Raw genomic sequence first — 21,932 nt, forward strand, 5'->3', positions numbered from 1 at the left:
CAACAAGGTCTATGGTGTCATCGTTACCGTGTCTCGCCACCTTGGCCTGGATGGGGGCAAGGTTCTTGGCAGTCTGGCCAAGTACACTTCAAAACAAGAGCTTTGAGATGGAGATGCAATATAGCAGTCGTGCCAACATATCTCATCAGCCACCTGGTGGAAGGAACTCTGTATCTGAGGCTCTTTCCCCTGTTGCCTCCATCATCCTCCAAATCCCGCCAACATCAGCCGCCTCAGAGCAACAGGCTGACCAATACAAGGGTTGAAAAATTGGGCATCCGGGCAAATCTGAGGCTTTTTGAGCCATCCTCAACAAGGTTGGAAAGAGACAGTGAAGATGAGGCCTCAGAGTCTGATGTTCAAAGGGGGGACATTGAGGAGGTCCAGGGAGAAGACATGGAAACCTGAGAGGAAGACAACCAAAGCTTTAGTTTCTAGACATGGCCTCTGCTCCTTCTAACACATATGTACCTAGAACGGAAAGGAATTTCTGTGGGTTGATAAACGCCGAGAACCATGAGAGAGGCCTATTTTGTGAGGGGATTTTTGAGGTCTTTATTTAGAATAAGGTTAGTGATGGGATTTCTGCCAATCCCAGCAATAAACAATTTGCTATAGACCATTTGATGTCTAGTGTAGTGTCTATGTTTGAGAGTGTTTGAGAGGCTAATCAACGTAAAGGAAGGAAATCTTGGTTCTAGCCATTCACAGCCTTTTGTGTGTTAAGAGCTGACGATTGACATGTCTTCTGTCCCAGCCGACTTTGACTTCCCTGCTGTGCCTCTGTAATGATTTGGGCTCACCATGAGAGTTATGTTTCAAAAGCTCTTTTATGTTTTGATTTTGTGTTTTAAGTACTTTGTCTGTATGTCTTTGAGGGTGTGGTTGTGTGATGTGAACGCTGCTGCTAAGCAACACACAAAGCGATTGTGTGTGTGTTTGTGTGTGTGTGTGTGTGTGTGTGTGTGTGTGTGTGCAAGTTAAATTTGTCAGTATAGTATGGGGAGCCCTTCCTGCCTTGTCATCTCTCACTTCACCATCTGGTTTGTGTAGAGTTTGACTGAGGCGTTAATCATTGGGCCCTGAGGCTCGCTGCAGTCTGACAACAGCTGGAGACATGGACCTTGTTGATGTCCCACCAATCGCGAGCAACAGCCAGCCAAGCTCCGGCACCCTCTCTCTCTCTGAGGACAGATGTGTGTTAGGTCGAGACTCTACACTCCCAGCTTACCTAACAAAACAGCTGGAAGGGTTGACTCCCAAGCCCAGAAACCTCACACAGATCCCGACAAACACAGGTTTAAGTGTTCCCCAACGCATCAGAGATATACAGATTTCATTTGGCAGTGGACTCCTATAAATGCATCTCTTGTTATAGCCCATAAGTGCGGTCTGTGCTGTCTGTAATAGGCTGTGTGTTTATTATAATGTTGGCCTGTTTTCCCAGCAGCTTAACTCATGTCCTGCAGTGCGGCTCCTTTTCACCAAGAAATCACACTGATAAGGCCCAACCTTACTCCTTCATTGTCATCGTCTCTCGGGCGCTCTCCCCAACTAATAAGCTATCTATTTAGAGCAAGCAGAGAACAATATAGCTGTATGGTTACTTGCAAGGCAACCTCAAATGGAAGCCAGTGCTTAAGCTAATGAATGTGCAGATCTGCATTTTAGCAACAGCATCACGTATTCTTATTTAAAGGTTAATTTGTTATGTGAACACACAATGAGTGATTGAACCTTCCCCCGTCCACCGACTCATATGTGATGTGGGTGACATTTAAGTTTTATTGGGTCCTTCCTCTCGATACCAAGAGCAGTAGCATTTCTGGTATATTTCTGACATGGTGGCTTTTATCTCCTTCTCAGTTAAGTGCAGAGAAGTCTGTCATAGCTTATTATGGACTCTGGGTTTGGCTTGTAGTCCTGGAGCAGGGTTTGTGGAATATTCAAACCAACATCTGAGATGGAAAACTTAGCCTGCTGATATGTTTTCAGCCAAGACCCGCTGTCATTTATTTATTTGTATTTTTTATTTAACCTTTATTTAACTAGGCAAGTCAGTTAAGAACAAATTATTATTTACAATGACGGCCTACTCTGGCCAAACCCTAACCCGGACGATGCTGGGCCAATTGTGCGCCGCCCTATGGGAATCTAACCAGGATCTGTAGTGACGCCTCCAGCACTGAGATCCAGTACCGCTGCGCCACTCGGGAGCCCAAATTAACCATAATGAACCGTGAACAACTTCAATTAAACTAAACATCTCATGTTCAGTTGAATAGTGCTTCTAGGAAATTCCAGATTTACTGACTCGTTGCAGGTAAAATCTGGATATTGTGCTCTATGTCTAGAGCTGTAGCTATATGTGTACTTGTCATATGCTCCTATTTTAGTAATTTGGGCCAGCTGGATATAGAAATGAGACTGGGTGGCACTCTAGTTCCTTGGCGGTTTGACTTAAGTCAATTTACTCAGCACCAACCCCATTATTCTTCCTTTGTTAAAGGCCCATATGTCTCCTTTAACTCTGTCACGTACTAAAATGCTTTTACATGCTGCTTTTACTCTGTTAATGTAGAACAAAAGGGGTATGTCTAGACTCGTTTTTAGACTCTTGTTCAAGAACATCCAGTTGTATAATTATCTCACATTCACACTTATGACTGGGGACTAGGCATGGCTACCTTTTTAATAAATTATAGCCTAGTTATTAGAAAGGATCATTCGGAGACAGCCTCATTTCATTTGCCTATGGTACGTTTTAAAGCAGAATCCTTTCTGTTCATTATGCCGGGTCAATGTATCTGGATGGAGAAACAAAAGTGGAGCAAAGGCTTTTGTTAGTCAGGAGGATATGGTCTTCTAACAAACTCGGATCATTCCCTAAGCTGTGAGCTCTCTAAAGCTTATCTAATGCAATGCAAGCCACTCTTGTGGGCAAGGGACGTGTTACCAGCAGCCATTTGCTGCACTCATATTGATCTGCCCCTGGGCTCCAGGCTGCAGGAATGGAGATTCCTTAAACTACAGGCCATGCTCTAATGACTTACTCTCTCTGATTCCTCTCCACGCCGTTCCACTTCACCTGTCGGTATCTCAAATTGAAAGGTTCTCCGTAGAGAGCTGGGCCTGCTTGGAGAAGTGAGGAGCAGACATGTCAGCAGCCGTGGGGTTAGTGGCGTTAGTGTGTGTGAATGGGCCTTTGACCGAGGCTCTGATCCCAGGAACGGGAGTACATACAGGGGTATGGCTTAAGGCTGGGAGGAGGTGAGAGGGCTGTCCCTGATAGGCAGTTTAACATCATACCGGGTCAGGGGCTTTTTTACAAACTTTTTGGGGAGGAGGAGTGATACACTGGGAGATGGGAGGAGGAGTGATAGACTGGGAGATGGGAGGAGGAAGGGGAGCTCTGAGGTGGAACTGATATGAATTCACTCTTTGTTTCCTAACAGCCTGTTGTGCTCTGGCCAATCGCATATGTGTGTGTGTTTTAGGAAGAGGTTTGAGCTAGCGTGCCATATCTTTTCCTCCAGGAGACGATTCCTGAAGTGCTCAGGTTTTTTCCCCCCCGACTTTACAGGATGGGAGAGCGTGAGAATATAGGGAGGGCTAATACGGAGGAGGAGGGTTCATTCAGAGAGGAGACGACAAAGAGGGGGAGAGCATAAATGATATGAGTTTGGCCAGGTAGTAAGAAGAGGGATCTGTGTAGCTGTCCTCTAGCCAGTGGAGTGTTGATTGGATAAGGTGTGCATGCAAATATCCAGTGGTCAGTGTGTGAGTGGTTAGTAGACAAAACTGTGTGGTAGTCAGATATGCACTTCTGCAATTCTCTTGGACATCAGCTGTACTTCTCTACTTTACATAGTAAGTATTTTGCTAAATTCTACTACCCATTTACTTTGAATGATCATAAAGTCCTAATTGAATGCGCAAACTGGTCGTAACCATCAGACTGTGAATTCACAGATGCAAACACTGTTCTTATAGGATCCTTTTGTTATGTGTGCCAGTTATCTGACTGCAGACAGACAGTCACTCAGTTGTGTATGTTCATTGACAGTTAGGATTTGAAATATTGTCAGGCATGCATGATGCCAGTCCACGCCATGCTCATTGTAGTTGATGATGCTTGACTACACCGGTTATTTGCTCGCATGAGGGAACTGTGCCAACACTGCCAAGAAGGAGGCATGTATTGACCATTTGAGGGCAGACGGTTTGAAAGCTCTGTTTTTACTTAATACCATAAATATGAGCCGAGATCAATTCTGCACAGGATGAAAACCATTTAATTTCAGGTTTTTGCCTCTCAATGAACTTAGTGCAAATGACTCTATTAGGAGGCTATTTACTCATAGTAGTCGTTTGACCTTTACATACTAGGGTTTGAGGCAGGGAAAGGAAGCGTTCCTCGGGGACGTTAACAGGCATTGATTCATTAGAGGCTACATGACTGGAATCTGGATCTCCATTGTTGTGCTATTTGTGTGCCGGGTGTGATAACAGTCACCTCCCAGATCTGTTACTGGCTCCATTCAACAGTTTGAAAGGACTGGGAGGGGTGCTGGATCTTCCTCTCCTCCACTCTCAGATCAGTCACCCCCAGCTTACATTCCTCTGCTCTGTGTCCACCTGATAACTGTCTGTGTGTGTGGATCCCCTATCCGTCTGTCCCGTTGTCTGTCAGAAAGGCTAACCAGCACTGCCCCCACCACCCCTGAAAGGAGAGCTGATTGGGTTTATAGTTCCACACCTGTGTGGCAGTGGACTGTGGCCCGGGGTGCAGGGATGGAGTGATGCGTGCAGGGTCAAAAGTGGAGTGGACAATTGAGTCTTGATCTGCAACAAATTGTAATACTTTATATAGGCTACCTGCATAAAGTTTCAAAACAATGAATAACAAAAAGGAATTGCCTATAACTTTAAATTAAAGTCTGCTTCATATTCAACTTACTTCTAAGATGTATTCTGAGTCATTGGCCTAATTATGTAGCTGGAGTGTGACATAGCCAAATGTATTATTAGACTCACCAGAAATAAGACAAGGACGCCTTTCCTCCTCAGCCCAGACAGAGTTCTTTCAGTCAACTGGTTGACAGCCAGCACTGTAATGTTCACTTAATTCATGTGCCAATGTCTCGCAAGAAGATGGTAATACCAGACTGAGACTGTCACTCGCACTTCGAGTTGTTCTGTTGGTCACCAGATTGGCCAAAACCGGGGGTCATGTGTGACAGATGTGGTGGTGGTGGGGGGGGGGGTTATGGGTTATGGGTTTGGAGGGCAGTGGGGTCAGGCAAGCCTCTCTCATGTGATGGGTGTCTCAGGCTCCAAAGAGAAGGCCTCTCAAGGGCGAGATCCTCCCCAGGCCAGTCCCCACCCTGCTCAACCTCAACTGGAATCCATCTGGAATTCACTGTCTGGAAGACTAGAGGCTAAAGCCACGCAGGCGGCCTGCTGTTGTTGGACACAGCTCTGTTCCTCTGTCTCCTGCCAGCAGTGCCTGAACAGGCACATAAAGGGGGAGAACTAGTGTGCTGTATCTCTGCAGCCATTCAGAGGGAGCCAGAACACCACAAGAGTCTCCTTGAGGTTTCTTCATCCACTGCCGAAGCAGCACTTGTGGTTGTAATGTAATGTCGCAGCAATTCTCCTCCTCCTGTCTCAGACTCACAGACACAGACTCTTAAGTTGCTGTTTTTTTTTGACCGTTTTATATGAAACCCCGCACTAATAAAAGCCCAATTGAATGGGCCTGGTACCTCACTGTATCAAGTTACTCAGACTGGCACAATGTATACAAAGCCTGTTTTGTATTGTAATAATACCCCTCAGAGCCATTAAGACTGATTTGGGGGGCCTGGGCCTGAATGGGCCTGGTAATGGGGCAACGGGAGTGTAGAGCTGACAAGACAAAAGCACCTCTTCCCCCTCCTCCTGCTCTCTCTTCCCCCCTCAGCCCCATCTCTCGCTCTACAGTAGCTGGCTCTGGCCGCCCCTGTGCCTAGGCCCTGTGTGTGTAATTACTCCAGAAGACTCTCGGGCTGATGCTCTGATTAAGTACGGCTGGGGTTATAACCAGACGATCGATGGGCTTGACTAGAATATATTGTGGTGCCAGAGGTGTCATTAAACTTGTGTGGAATGGTTGTTGTGTGGGTTGCTTGTGTGTGTCTCGACTACCTCGCTCTGCTCCATCCAGGCAGGAGTTGACCCCCAAGAGCTCTGCTCCGTGCCATGTTGATGTTATTTGTGACGAGTGCCAGGTTTAAACCAAATACGTGGGTTTTATTCTACACATAAGTCAGAGTTCGCTAAACATTCTGATAAATCCTCTGCTCAGTAGTCTGACTAGTCTCTCCTCCCTCACATCCCTCCCCACCTCATCCCTGACTCATCCCTGACTCCCCACCAATGCTTAGGTCAATACCTCTGCAGCCATTCCATTTTCAGCAATGGCTGGTCTCCTGATGGGTCCATTTCAGGGTGTTTGAGGCGGGTAGGAATGAGATTTGACGGGTGTGAATGTCCCCTCTCTCCTCCCATAGGAGTGACCCATGCAGGTTGCTGGCTGCTGAAGCATCTGCTTTGTCCCGTTTCTACGCTCACGCTGCTCACTGACACTGTGATGATGCGATCGTTAATGGTATCCAATGCCGGGTTGAATGACCTGCTATTCGATTTCAAGACATGCTATTCTAACATTTATGCAACATTTGAGTTAACTTGACTTCCCACTCTACTAACAGCCTAATGCGGTGGTTTTTCTGTTTCTTCACCACCTCTCATTGTTGTTGAACCAAATAATCACTACTAAAACTTTCCTGAAGGACACAGACTCAGTTCCTTCCATGCACCTGAACAGTATTTATTTACTGTGCTGGGTTTCTCGTGACTAACTGAGTCTGTTATTGAAAATGACATATCCATTTGATTTGCTAGGGATGAACAGATGGACCACACTGGCGGAGGAATTTCACACCAAATATGAATTTAGCACCTTGTTGTTTTTGCGTCTGCGGCTGTCCTCAGTGTTCTCACACATCTCTTGCTCAGATGGAACCTTGGCAGTAGGAGTCTTTTTTCTTAGGAGGCTGGAACATGGCAAGACTCCCTTTTCTGTCTGACTCTGAAACAGTCTGGTACCTAGGCTGAGGAAATCGGATCCTGTATCAGCTGTTTCCATGTTTCCTGTGTGACCGACTTGAGGAACACTCAATCCATGCTCTTTGGAATGGTCTTTCAATGTTCCTATACGTGATATTGCATCACCTCAGTGGATGAGCTCAGTTGAGGGTTAGAGTACGCCGCTGTGGCTCCCTCAGTCATTTCTACCTCGCTTTGTGCTTTTCCTCTTCAATTTCCTTCAGATAAAAATCAAGCTTTGCTCTCATGAGAAAATAATAAATATGACTAAAGAGGGGTATTTGTGTAGAAAGGACAATGTGCAGGAAGCAAGGCGTGAAATGGGGAATGGCACTTCTTGTCATCGTTGGGGGGGGTAGAGGTCCGTCAGTAAAGATTGACATGTCAGGCACAGGAGGATTGTGAGAGGAAACGATCTGGGAGATTGAGGGTGTACACTCTGGTGTTCTGTTACGCATGGGATGGAGCTGGGTCGAGCTCTGTCTGCACGCGTGTGTCTGTGTGTGTGTGTCTGCGCGCGTGTGTCTATCTGCGCGCGCGCGTGTGTGTGTGTGTGTGTGTGTGTGTGTGTGTGTGTGTGTGTGTGTGTGTGTGTGTGTGTGTGTGTGTGTGTGTGTGTGTGTGTGTGTGTGTGTGGTGTGTGTGTGTGAGAGAGAGAGATGGGGCAGAAGTTTGAGGAACTGTGACACCAGAATCAGTAAATTATGTAAGCCTAGATCTGTTTAGGCATCTTTGAAGCAGGATCATCAGATCAGGGTGTACTTTCCTTCTGTCTACTGGAGCGAAGCTAAAGCCACCTCGCTCATATTTTGTTGGAAGACCAGGAAATATTATTTTGCTCTTGGAACCATTGACCCTCATCTGGACAACGTCTCATTATGCTCACTATGCCTTTTACTCCAATTTGAATTGATGACGTTGCCGCCTGGAGTCAGGGCCGTTATCAATCGGCGTAATGTAATCTTGCCTAAAAGACTCCTGTGTATCGTAATGTCCCCTTTCTGAGCTTAGCAGAAAATGAGACAGAATTAGTATTCGGTCTGAGTTGATCTGCCAATTTTACTGTTCGTTGTGTGTGAGGTCTTGGTCCCCTCAAAGGAGGAAGTGGTAGAAACGGGATCATTAGCAACGATTCAGGTGAACAATGGGTGGAAATGAGAGTGAGGTGCTCCGTGTTAGGAGCGTCTTGACTTGGCATGGTGTAATCAGCCCTGGATCGGATAGTTTAATGACAGAGCAGAGAGAAGTGGAGGGCCGTCTCCCAGACACCACCTGCTGCTGCTTCCTTGCAGGCAGGAAAGAGAGAAAGCTCCTCCGGAATGTCTCTCTCTTTCTTTCCCTTTGTCAACTACCACTTTTGTCATGCCCACCCTTCTTCCTTTTCCCCGCCTTAAGAAAACAGAGAGGGAATGATAGTGCCAAATGGGTGCATTTGCCACGTTGCCACATCGGGCTGACTCATCTCTCTGTTGTTCAAGCTGCCCTGAAGCTGAGCAGTCAAGTTGGTGTATCAATCCCTTTGTGTCTGGTTGTGGCTTTCTAACAGTCCCTGTCTCTGCGTGTTGGAGTCCTGCTCTTTGTCTTGTGAGAAAGACTCTCCGCGGCAGCAGCAATCAAGCAATTTCAGTGCCTGAGGCGTCTGACAACCAGGTGCGTTAGCCTGAGAGTGACCTATCCAGTCTTAGCTCTCAGCCTTCATGCTTTCCAAAGTGAGTCAATCAGTTTTTCTGTTTTCGTCAATGCCTGTTTCTCTCTCCTCTGTTCTGTTCTTTCAGATCCAGAATGCTGAAACCAGAATGGATCCTCCAGGTCATCTGAGACAGTGTCAGTGTGTCCTCCCTGCTCTCCCTCCTTTGTGGTCCTCTCGTCCCCGAGCCTCTTACCACGGGGAACCGTCTGCCTCCTCCTCTCCTGGCAGCAGCCCCCCTGTAACGGCGTAGAGGTGGATTAGCGACCCTGTAAATATGCCTGGATGGAGGTCTCAGTGCCGTCTCGTCCTGCTGAACTCCCTGACCTGCGGCCTGGAGATCTGCGTGGCAGCTGGGATCACATACGTGCCCCCCCTGCTGCTGGAGGCTGGGGTAGAGGAGCAATACATGACCATGGTGCTAGGTAAACCGGGGGGGGGGGGGGGGGGGGGGGGTGTTCTTCATCTAGAGGGGTCCTGTCCTGAAGGGTGTGCCTCACCTGCCCGTTGGATACTGTATCTAAAGCAACCTGCTGTCGCTTTGGTGCTGGCCTGATAGTACAGTACCTCATTTACAAGAAAACTTACACACGGTCCCCCTGATGGAACAGACTTATTTTAGATCCCCATAGTTGAGTTTCTAATCTGGTTCTGGACTGTGGCTTTGGATTTGTTTTACATTAACAACAGCAGAGAAAATCTAAAGATGTGGAGCAGAGGCCTACTCTTCCTGATAGATACAAAGATGGGTTACTGTTGTTGTTATTAGACCTCATTGCTTGCAAATCAGTGACATGCTGTTGTGTTTGACCTAACCTTAATGCTACATTAGAAGTTCAGTTTTTTGTTACAGACACCGTGTATATATAGCCACCGCGCGGCAGGGCATTTTTTGTGTAGGCGATGTGAGTAGCTGCATTATCCTGTCGCGCGCAAATGGCTATCACATGGTTTGCTGTAAAGACATTTCTTCTCTTTCTCTCAGATTACATTGTGATCAAACGGATGGAGATTGCCACTCCGAAAACGTGCATGTGGCAATTACAGCTCCAATAGACAGATACAGTAAAATGATGTGTGTTCACATACACTCCACTATCCCTCTCTTTAAACAGCTGCATGCGAATGGGAGAAAAATAGCATTTGTGTCATCCCCCACAGCCCGTAAACCTCATCTGGAAATGGCACAAAATAAATGCTTTGCCCCCCACCCCCCCTTAGTTTTGTCTAATGGAACGGCAGAGTGTTTAGTAATGGAGATGGATATTGTGTCCTGGGGTCTTAAGGCTAATTTCCCCAGGAGTAGTGTCAGATTCTCAGATGCAGGCCATCTACTTGATCTAATGGCCACTTCTGGATTATTATTGCCAGTTGCCACTCTTTAATTGTTTAATCGACTCTTCCCTGTCTGTCAAGAGGAAGCAAGCTTTCTAGATAGGGGCCCAGGGGCATGTCTTATGTTAGAAATTCACACGGTAGAGTTTGTACTGTATATGACTTGGAAAGCACATGGTGTTGTGTGTATACTGCATATGAGTTAGAGATAGGCTTGGGCGGTATACTGTATATACCGTATAACTGGGTATTTGGAAATAGCCACGGGATGGTTTTTCAATACCTTTTATAATAGGGCTGGGCGATATGGCCAAATTTCATATCACGGTATGAAAAATGATGTTATTTTATGTTTTTTTTAATAATAAAAGTTATACATTTGCTTTCTGAGTAGTGCGTGACCCTAGGGTGGCAACACATACATTATAAGTGATTTTAATGGGTCTTTCTCCATTCTGATTGGAGCAAAGAGAAAACAGCATCGCTGTCATCAACATTATTGCATGTGCTGCCTTAACAATGCAGACTGAACACAATTGTCTCGTAGTTGAGGAACAACAAATGCGCTCCTTGAGTGACAGGGGGCGGGAAAAAGTACAGTGCATTCGGAAAGTATTCAGACCCCTTGATTTCGTCCACATTTTGTTAAGTTTCAGCCTTGTTCTAAAATTGATTAAATAGTTTTTTCCCGCGTATGTCGTTGGTCACTAGTTCACAGTAGAGCCTTGAACTTAAATGTTTTTTTTCATCAAAATGCATTTTTTGGCAGAAATGCCTTCTGGAACATGTGAACTTTCATGTGCCTTAATAACAAATGTGTATGCCATCTGTAAATACGGATAGAATTGTTAAATTACGAGCCTAGTTGGTTTAGCCACAGAAAAAGTCAGAAACCTTCCCGCTAGCCATGATTGGCTGAGATAATGAGTGTGCTGGACATGCTGAGAGATGAGTTTGGATTGGTCTGGCATATAGCACGCTTCTGTCTATTTGAGCTGGTCAGTATGTATTGGTAATCCTGTTTAACGCGTCTTTAAAAAATATATATATTGCGTTGTAGATCTGCTTAAGTGTTGCTCTCCACTTTCTGGAGGACCGAGTTTTGAAATCAGTGGAATTCGAGTATGATAGCAAAGGAGATGGAGAAAACACTTGTCTCTGGATTACATCTCAAACTAAGGGCAACCATGGCATCCGTGACACAGAGAAGCGTCCATTCCAAGTATACAGGTAAGATAGTCTAGCTAGCTACATTTTCAGATATTACATGTTTCTAATTTTGACAGAAAGTAGTTTATTTCAAGTTAACATGTACTGTTAGCTAGCTAGCTAACGTTAGCTGGCTGGCTTGCTTGCTAATGTTATGTGTATGATCTTTTTATTCGTATTTCAGAGCCATTGCGTTGCTAGTTATAGCCTAATGTTAACTAGCTATTCATGCAGGGTAGTAACGTCATGAGTTGGTATTATGATTCATTGTTTAGCTAGCTAGCTTTGCCAGAGCGCAGAATAAGCGACGAATTTACGAACGCTCAACACCCTTTGAATATGGCCGGTGTCAGTAAACGTTGGCAAAAAAAACACATTGTTGCCAGCATCACAGTTACAGTCACCAATACTCTGGATAACATAAAGAGTCTTGGTGGTTCCAAACTTCTTCCATTTAAAAATGATGGAGGCTACTGTGTTCTTGGGGACCTTCAATGCTGCAGATTTTTTTTTGTACTCTCCCCCAGATCTGTGCCTCGACGCAATCCTGTCTCAGAGCTTTACGGACAATTCCTTCCACCTCATGGCTTGGTTTTTGCTCTGACACGCACTGTCAACTGTGAGACCCTACATAGACAGGCGTGTGCCTTTCCAAATCATGTCCAATCAATTGAATTTACCACAGGTGGACTCCAATCAAGTTGTAGAAACATCTCAAACATGATCAATGGAAACAGGATGCACCTGAGCTCAATTTTGAGTCTCATAGCAAAGGGTCTGAATACTTATGTAAATAAGGTATTTCTGTTATTTTTTCTATACATGTTGGAAAAATGAAAAAAACCTGTTTTTGCATTGTCATAATGGGGTATTGTGTTTAGATTGATAAGGGAAAAATATATTTGATCAATTTTAGAATAAGGCTGTAACGTAACAAAATGTGGAAAAGGGATACTTTCCGAATGCACTGTACGTGTAAAAAGCAGCATGGAGAGAGGGAGAGCAGAGAGAGATGACTCAAGTAGCGAAGTAAACTATAAAAATTGACGTTATACACAGTGTATCACATTTAACAAACCAAACATTCAAATACTGTTTTAGAAGGTAAAGTAAAAACGAAAACCGGTCCGTGCATCAATACTGTTATATTGTAAAACACAGTATATCGCCCAACTCTACATTTTAATATTTTGGGCTACTTTTTAAGTAAATACCTGCAGTCAATTTGTGCAATACGTTATGAGATTAAGCAGATTGCATTCTTCATTTCACCTGTCACATTATTTTACATTGTGTTTGTTTATAAATAGCACAACGGGAGAAAGTAGCCAGAAGTTGTATTGACAGGGTTTGTATTTTATATTGAATGTAAACCGTGTTTTTTTGCTTCAACAGAGTGATCAGGAACGTGTTAGTATAGTTTTCCTTCACAGAAAATACATTAAGTGTGACACATTCCGCAGAAAAAAGTGCAACGCTAATTGGCTGGCAGCCACAGAAGTAAATGAGCTAACAATTAAAAAGCAAGGGCTTTTTTGCTAAATCGATGCGTGGCTATCATATTTCTAATGTTTATCATAAAAAGTGTTTTGCTTAAAGTTAATCTTGCATTTTACCAGGTGTCTGGCAACACTGAGAAAAGTACCGGAGAAAAATAGCTACACATCAGTCAGAGCGCTGTCTGCTGATAGAATGCCAGTTCATGTTCTCATCTCAGTGGAGAAGTGCAACTGAAGCATGAAATTAGTCTAATGCCGAGCAGAAATTACAATAACTAGCATTTTACATCTGAGTTTACAAAACCCAGCAAGATAATTTTTATGCGTTTTATATTTTTTTCCTGCGTGAAAAACGCAGAATTCTGCATGAACGCGACCCCTAAATTGAACTTGCTAATTAATCTAAGTACGTGGCTGAATTAACAAGGTGACGGGGCATCATATTGTGTTAGCTTTCTGGATGAGTTATTTGTACAGCTGCCACTATCTTGAATTGCTTACGTTTTTCCTCCTCTCAACCTGTCTGCTCCTCCCCAATCTTCTCAGAGCAGACAGGCCCATTGCGACTCCAGACAGACACAACTTGTAGCCTACACATGCAGCTCCAGAGCCAGACAAGCATGCGTCCAAACTTTGTTAATTTGCACAAAGTCTCTCGTTCACATTCGCATGTAAATGTCCAAACTCACCAAAAATGACATTTGGTAGCTCCTACCTATATAGAGTATTTGTAAATGTATGAGCTGGATTGCCTGTCTTTACAATTAGTTTATTTTTGTTTGCTCTCGTTAGCATACTTAGCTAGCAGCCTCCATTGAAATGTGCTATTACTTGTGCTCATTTTGTTAGCGTTCTGTTAATAGATGCCCAATTGGCTTTTTTTCTCATTTTTTTGGGCGACCCCTTGTCTGCTAAGCCGGTAATACCGTATATCCAAGTATGAGAGAAGGACAATATGACAATAAGAAAATCTGGATAGCGCCCAACCCTAGTTAGAGAGCACATTATGTTTGTGGTGGGAATATTTAAGATGAATACAGTGTATATCCAGTTAAGAGTTATCAATGCAACGCTCTGTTTGTGCAAGGTTGTTGGTCGCCAGACTTGTTGTGAATTTTTCTCATATCAGTTGATAGTGTTTGATGTCAGACAGGGCCGAGGACACACTGATGATTTGTATTGGTGACAATCACTGTGTGATTCTGTAGCAATTGACAAAGTCACTGCCTGGTATTGTATGTGGTGTGGTGAGGTAAGGATAGCTTATATTAAGCAGTGTAAGGTTGTGTGTGAGTGAGAGTTCAAGCTGTACACACTGGATTGTTGTGATGGGCCTCCACAGCTCCTGTGGCAGCCAGGCAAATATGTGACTGAGGGTTGGACTGTAGTGATCCACTCTGTCTATCCGTCCGCCTGTCTATCTGACGCACAGTGTGCCCCTTCCTCTCTACTCAACATAACGGTGTCTTTTTTTTATTTTTTTTTAACTCTGTTTATTAAGTTTTGAACATACACACATACAGACAAGACAAAGCAATATAAATAATATACTCAACTAGAAAAAAAAAAAATACAAATAAAAATACAAATAAAAAAATAGCTTTAAAGATACCATACTTTAGACAAGTTAAACACACCGGGCAGAAGGCTACAGAGGTTAAAGGGCAATCTATAGTACAGGGACAGGGCTAACATCTCACCATTGTTCCTGTAAACAGTCAAGGGATAAGGGTGGAGAAATGCAACCACTCACAGAGAGTCATGGCCACAGACCGACCATCCACTGGACAAAAAAAAAGTTTACAATGCTTTAAAATAAATTTAAAAAAAATATTATTCATGTAGGCGTGAACAAAATGTAAAAATAACTGGGAAAAACAAGCTCACACTTCAGTCTCTGCCTGGGCAAGATGAACAAGGCATCTGCGGACCACAATCAATAAGCACATGGATCTTAGTCCCCCCCCAGCAAAAACACAGAGAGAGACTCCCCCAACCCTTAAGTCACAGACTTATTTTAGTATTAATTGGAATGTCATCAGAGGATGGACTGTTTAAAGTAAGACCGGAATGGAGACCAAGCCTCATCAAACAGTTTGGGGTTCCCACGTGAATTGAATTGAATTTTTTCTAGTTTCAGAGAGCACAACACATCCCTCACCCAATATTTATAAGATGGGGGAGCTGCCATCTTCCAGTTCTGTAGTATTAGCCGTCTAGCTAAAAGAGTTGTATAAGCAACAGTGTCCGACTGGATTCTTGATAGGGGGGTACCCATGGGCAGTACTCCAAAAAGGGCTGTAAGGGGAGACGGATCTATAACAGTGTCATATATATCAGAGAAACATTTAAATATTAATTCCCAGAAACCTGACAGTTTATGACAGCCCCAAAACATATGCAACAGTGTGGCTGGTTCCACCTTACATCTGACACAGGTAGGATCAAAATCAGAGAATATTCTTCCAAGTTTGGCCACCGACCAGTGGATACGGTGAACCACCTTGAATTGAATGAGGCTGTGTCTAGTGCTAAAAGAGGACGAGTGCACCCTGTGCAGCACAGATTCCCAGGCGTCTTCCCCAAGTTCCTCCCCCAAATCCTTTTCCCATCGAGTCTTTAAAGGCACCAAAGAAGGGTTCTGTAAGTCATGAATGATTGCATATACATCTGAAATTGCGCCCCTAGGAAGCTTGTTCAGCTCCAAGATGCTCTCTATAGCTGTATTCGCAGGCCTATTGGGAAATCCAGGTGTATTAGCCCTGACAAAGTTTCTAGTCTGGAGATAGCGGAAAAAGTGGGATTGGGGGAGATTGAACTTTTCCTGCAGCTGAGAAAAAGAGGCAAATGTACAATCAAAGAATAATTGGGCTAGCGAGGAAAGGCCTAGTGAGTGCCAAATGCCAAAAGCCCCATCATTCAAAGATGGAGGAAATAAAATGTTCTGATTGATTGGGCCTGATAGAGAAAAGCCTCGGAGGTTAAAGGCTAAACGGAACTGATTCCAAATTTTAAGAGACTGCTTTACAATTGGGTTGGCACACCTTTTGCCTAGGGACACTGGGAGAGACGAGCACAGCACAGAGGAAAGTGCTGCAGGTTTACACGATTCAGACTCCATCTGGACCCAGAGTGGTCTAGGGCCAGTAGGATCAGTCTGCAGCCAGTACAGAACGGCTCTAAAATTTGCAGCCCAGTAGTATGTCTGAAAATTTGGTAGAGCTAAACCCCCCAATGACCTAGGCTTCTGTAAATGTTTTCTACCAATCCGTGGTACCTTGCCATCCCAAATAAAATGCATGAATGTTTGATCCAGTGAAATAAAAAAAGATTTTGGAATAAAAATGGGTAAACATTGAAATAAATATAGAAATTTGGGCAACACATTCATTTTAATGACATTAACCCTTCCGATAAGAGAAAGGGGTAGCGAATTCCAAAAAGTAAAAGATTGTTTCAATCTGTCTGCTAGAGCAACAAAGTTTTCCTGAAACAAATTTGAATATTTCCTTGTCACTTTTACTCCCAAGTAAGTGAATTGATCCCGGACAATCCTAAACTGAGAACTTGTGAAAGAGCACTTTAAAGCAGCCTTGTTTACCGGAAAAAGCTCACTCTTGCCTAGATTCAGCTTGTACCCTGAGATTGATCCAAACTTTTTAAGAACAGATAGGTCACGTGGCAATGAGGTATCGGGATTGGAGATAAACAAAAGGAGGTCGTCAGCATATAGCGAGACTTTCTGCTCCCAGCCCGCCCTGATTATGCCTTGAATGGCATCATTAGAGCGTAGTGCAATGGCGAGAGGCTCGATTGCCAAAGCAAACAACAAGGGGGAGAGTGGGCAACCCTGTCTGGATCCGCGGTGCAAGGGAAAATAGTCAGAGGACAAGTTATTAGTCCGTACCGAAGCCATGGGGGAAAAATAAAGAATCTTTATCCACGCAATGAATTTGGGGCCAAAGCCAAATCTATAAAGGGCAGCTGTTAGGTAATCCCACTCAACGCGGTCAAACGCTTTTTCGGCATCAAGTGAGACCACCACCTCCGGGTCCTCCGACGCTGGGGAGTACAGTATATTCATAAGGCGCCTAATATTGAAAAATAAATGCCTATTTCTCACAAAGCCAGTCTGGTCAGAGTGTATTACTTGGTGCAGCAAGCCTTCCATACGGATGGCTAAAAGCTTAGCTAGGATTTTGTAATCACAGTTTAAAAGTGAGATTGGGCGATAGGATCCACATTCCAGGGGGTCTTTGTTTTTCTTTAGTAGTAATGAAATTGAAGCCTGATAAAGACTAGGCGGCAGCTTTGAAGTATTGAGGCACTCTGCAAATAGTCGGGACAAGAATGGGCAAAGCAGACCAGAAAACGTCCTGTAAAATTCGGTTGGAAAACCGTCCGGACCCGGTGATTTACCACTTTTCATTGCGGACACTGCTGTTACAATCTCCTCAAGCGTAAATTCTTCTTATAGACAGTCATGGGAGTCTGTATCAATTGAAGGCATATTCAAGCCATTAAAGAAGGAGTCAATCAGCAAAGGGTCTTGAGGGGATTCAGAGGTGTATAGCGCAGAGTAAAATTGTTTAAATTGATCATTGATCTCTTTATGTATAACTGTGGTGGCACCATACGGGGTCCTTATTTGTGGGATTAGCCGTGAGGCCTCAGATTTACGGATCTGATGTGCAAGGAGTTTACTGGCCTTGTCGCCTTGGTCATAGACTTTGTATCGAGCTCGCAAGAGTAACTGTTCAGCTTGCCTGGTAGAAAGCTCATCAAATTCAGATTGGAGTAGTTGGCGCTCTTTATGCAGATCAGAGGAAGGATCCGTAGCATACTTCTCATCCAATGTGGCTATGGACTCGCTCAGGTCCCGAAGTCACTGGGAGCGAACTCTGTTTTGGTTGGCTGTATAAGAAATAATTTGGCCACGTAGGTATGCTTTGAGAGACTCCCATATGGTAGAGCAGGACATACCTGGTGTTGAATTAGTCTCTAGGAATAAGGCAATTTCAGAAGAAATGAAATTGACAAACTCCTTATCTGAGAGTAAAATGGGGTTGAGACGCCATTGATAACACCTAGGGGGTCGCTGGGGAAACTCTAGTTCAAGCACTCTAGTTCAAGCACTAATGGTGAATGGTCAGAGATAACAATACTCTCGTAAGTACACTGCCGAAGGTTAGGCAGAAGTTTTTTGTCCAAAAAGAAGTAATCAATCCGGGAGTATGTTTTATGAACATGAGAATAAAAGGAATACTGTCTATCTGTAGGATGTAGGAAACGCCAGGCCTCAAACATAGCATATTTCTGAAGAAAGGATTGAATAAGTAGGGCACATTTAGAAGGGCCTGTATTTATTTGTGAGGACTTGTCCAGAACTGGGGACATTTTACAGTTGAAATCCCCCCCTAAAATCAACAAATGAGAATCTAAATTGGGAATAGGAAGAAATGAAACTTGTGTCATCCCAATTGGGAGCATAAACACTAGCCAAAACAAGAGGGGTAGAAAACAGTTCACCAGTTACTATGACGTATCGTCCCTTAGGATCAGCAATAACCTCAGAAGCTACAAAGGGAGTAGCTTTATCAACCAGAATAGCAGCACCTCTTGATTTACTATGAAAGTTTGAGTGGAACACTTGACCAACCCAGTCCTTACGCATCCTAAAATGCTCACCAGTCCTCAAGTGAGTCTCTTGTAGAAATGCAATATTTGCATTCAAACCCTTTAAGTGCGTCAACACCCTCTTACGCTTCACCGGGTTGTTAACCCCTTTCGTATTCCAAGAAATGTACTTGATCGTATTATTTCGGCCCCTCTGGGCATTCCCGTTATTCAACCCTGTCATCAGAGCATAGAATGGAAAAGCAATGAGCGCCCAAAACCCCCAGAATAACTTGTCCCAGAGTAATAATGTACGGTGGTAAATGTTTGGAAAAAGTACAGGAAAAAAAACAGAAAAAAAAACTAAAAAGACAGAATGACAACATTAGAACTGAACAATTCAACCTGCCCCCCCACCCCCTCCCCCCATCCCAGACAATACCTCCCCAAACGAGGTACAAGCCTAAATAGAACATGTTCTCTTCGCACAGTATGTCTGTGAGAGTGCGGTCTTAAACCTAAACCCACAGTCCCGCTCTTTAAAGTCGTGTTTTGTTAGTGGATCAAGCAGCAAAAATAAAGATTTGTATGTATTTTTTCAAATAAAAAAAAGGCGAATCCCTTGTGCAAACGGAATGACAAAAGCACCACTTGTAGATGTATATAATTGTATTCACCCGTCTTATAACAGGCATTGAGAGAGAAAATAAATAAAATGTATAAAGGCTCTCAGCCAAAAATCTAATTTGAAGTAAGGAAATCGTAGTTAGACAATCAAAAATAATAGTAATTATAATAGTAGTCTAGTTGAAGCTGAGACAGCTTACAACCAATACCAAAAAACTACGTGTGCGCAACGTTGAACGTTTGCTGGGCATAAATGACGCTCAAAACTTTTAAAATGAAAGTGAGGCCCCAGAAACCGTGTAGCCTCAGGAGACATTTACTGTTTACTGGGTCAATGCAAACGGATGCAGTAAACAAATAACCAAAACTATTTTGAGTCACTGAGACAATGTGTAAACAAACTAAATAGGTGAGCGAGATAAGGCACGCACACTAGATAATCAAAACATTAGATCACATCAAATAAGCCTGAATAGTTTCACCAACTATACAAGACTAGCCTGTTATATCTAAACATAATTGTACCACAAGTGGGGTACTTACAATCCACACTGTGAGCATATTCAAGACTTCTTGATGTGACGTTGAATGTGAGCCATAGCCTCATCCGGAGATTCAAATGTGTGGTCTTTACCCTCATGAGATATCCATAAACGGGCCGGGAATCGCAGTCCATACTTCACACTTGGATGGTCCCGAAGTACTCGTTTGGCCTGTCCGAAAGCTGCGCGCTGCCTGGCAACAGTGGGGGAGTAGTCCTGGTAGATGGAGAAGCTCTGTCCTTGAAAGCTCAGAGTGGTATTGCGGGCTCGTCGGAGGATCTCCATCTTCTCATGAAAAAAGTGCACTCGAAGAATTATGTCACGGGGCCTCTCCCCATCCCGGGGCTTTGGGCGCAGCGACCGGTGGGCTCGATCAATCAGGGGCTTTTCATCTAAGGCAAGAACATCCTTCAGCAGCCCTGAAACGAAATCCGTGGCGCGATGCATTTCAGCGGACTCTGGGACTGATACAAGTCTCAGATTATTGAGTCGAGAGAGTCCCTCTAAACTCACACAGCACTCCCTCACCTTTTTCAAATCCGCAGCTAGGCGTTTAACTTCAGTCTCCAGGGATGTAGTTAAATCGGAGACATTAGTAGCGGAGGCCTCCAGTGCTGCAATCGTTGTAGTGTGTGACGCAGTTGTTGTTTTGAGTAATGTAATTGCCGGCACAGTCTCGTTCCGCAGGATGGTTAAATCTGCTTTTAAAGTATCAGAAACCTCCTGTATTCTGGCCTCAATCGTAGCAACCACCTGTGTTTTCATTTCAACTATCTCAGAGCGTAGTAGCCTGATGGCCTCGAGAATGTTCATTTCAGCGCCGCCAGGCCAAGCCGCGCCCCCGGGTAAAGTGTGCGTCCCCGGGCCCTCAGACTCAGGGGAGGGCGGTGATGAGAGCGGGTCTTGTAGGCCGGGTTTTCTCAAAGTCATGCTCTTGGCCTTATGTTTGGTCGAATTCACATAAACTTTAAGAATACCACGGGAGCAAACAGAGAACACGTCAGTCACACATGGCGTCCCCTACCATCCCCATATAACGGTGTCTTTTTTACCTCAAGAAATGTAAGACATTTTTTCCTGAGAACGACTACATTTATTTTATTTAGTTGTGTAACAGTTTCAACAATATGTTGTTGTCAGATATCCATCAAGGTAGATTATCCCATACTTATACCATGCACTGTTGAACACTCGTTTCTGATTGGCATTCTAGAGCATGATTTATTTAAGTGATAATGCCAGCGAAGCCGGTGTTTGAAAGATATATTGGCAAGGATGTTGTTAGCAAACCGTGCTAATTTATCCTCCAAACAGAGGCTTCAAGGGCATTATCTATTTTATGTAAAGGGTTACCAACATGTTCAAAAAATGATTTACATATTCTCATCAAAAACATTATTTTGATTATTTTATTCATACTATTTCATCCTTCCACAAGATATAGTCCTGACGCAAATCTAAAGTTCCTACCCAAGCCGGCTGATTGTTCATTCTATCGGTTCGGTTGCCAGAGACACGACCCAGTCGTTTTTTTCACCTTTATTTAACCAGGTAGGCAAGTTGAGAACAAGTTCTCATTTACAATTGTGACCTGGCCAAGATAAAGCAAAGCAGTTCGACACATACAACAACACAGAGTTACACATGGAGTAAACAAACATACAGTCAATAATACAGTAGAAACAAGTCTATATACGATGTGAGCAAATGAGGTGAGATAAGGGAGGTAAAGGCAAAAAAAAGGCCATGGTGGCAAAGTAAAAACAATATAGCAAGTAAAACACTGGAATGGTAGATTTGCAGTGGAAGAATGTGGAAAGTAGAAATAAAAATAATGGGGTGCAAAGGAGCAAAATAAATAAATACATAAAATAAATACAGTAGGGAAAGAGGTAGTTGTTTGGGCTACATTATAGATGGGCTATGTGTTCAGGTGCAGTAATCTGTGAGCTGCTCTGACAGCTGCTTAAAGCTAGTGAGGGAGATAAGTGTTTCCAGTTTCAGAGATTTTTGTAGTTTGTTCCAGTCATTGGCAGCAGAGAACTGGAAGGAGAGGCGGCCAAAGAAAGAATTGGTTTTGGGGGTGACCAGAGAGATATACCTGCTGGAGCGCGTGCTACAGGTTGGTGGTTTCTTTGGTGACCAGCGAGCTGAGATAAGGGGGGACTTTACCTAGCAGGTTCTTGTAGATGACATGGAGCCAGTGGGTTTGATGAGGAGTATGAAGCGAGGGCCAGCCAACGAGAGCGTACAGGTCGCAATGGT

General features: G+C 44.0%; 1 protein-coding gene across 2 annotated transcripts in view; it reads left to right on the forward strand.

The window, feature by feature from the left end:
* LOC139407396 (solute carrier family 45 member 3-like) overlaps nt 1-21,932 on the forward strand; it is a 50,021-nt gene that overhangs the window by 14,326 nt on the left and 13,763 nt on the right. Inside the window, exons 1-2 of one of the 2 annotated variants that reach the window (XM_071151156.1) lie at nt 3,635-3,870; nt 8,928-9,264. In XM_071151156.1, the coding sequence (XP_071007257.1) occupies nt 9,117-9,264 (148 nt within the window). In that variant the 5' untranslated portion in view covers nt 3,635-3,870; nt 8,928-9,116. Of the gene's footprint in view, nt 1-3,634; nt 3,871-8,927; nt 9,265-21,932 lie in introns of those variants that run through there. The other variant, XM_071151147.1, reaches the window with a different exon arrangement.

This window comes from Oncorhynchus clarkii, chromosome 1, assembly GCF_045791955.1.
Source record: "Oncorhynchus clarkii lewisi isolate Uvic-CL-2024 chromosome 1, UVic_Ocla_1.0, whole genome shotgun sequence".
Classification (NCBI taxonomy): Eukaryota; Metazoa; Chordata; class Actinopteri; order Salmoniformes; family Salmonidae; genus Oncorhynchus; species Oncorhynchus clarkii.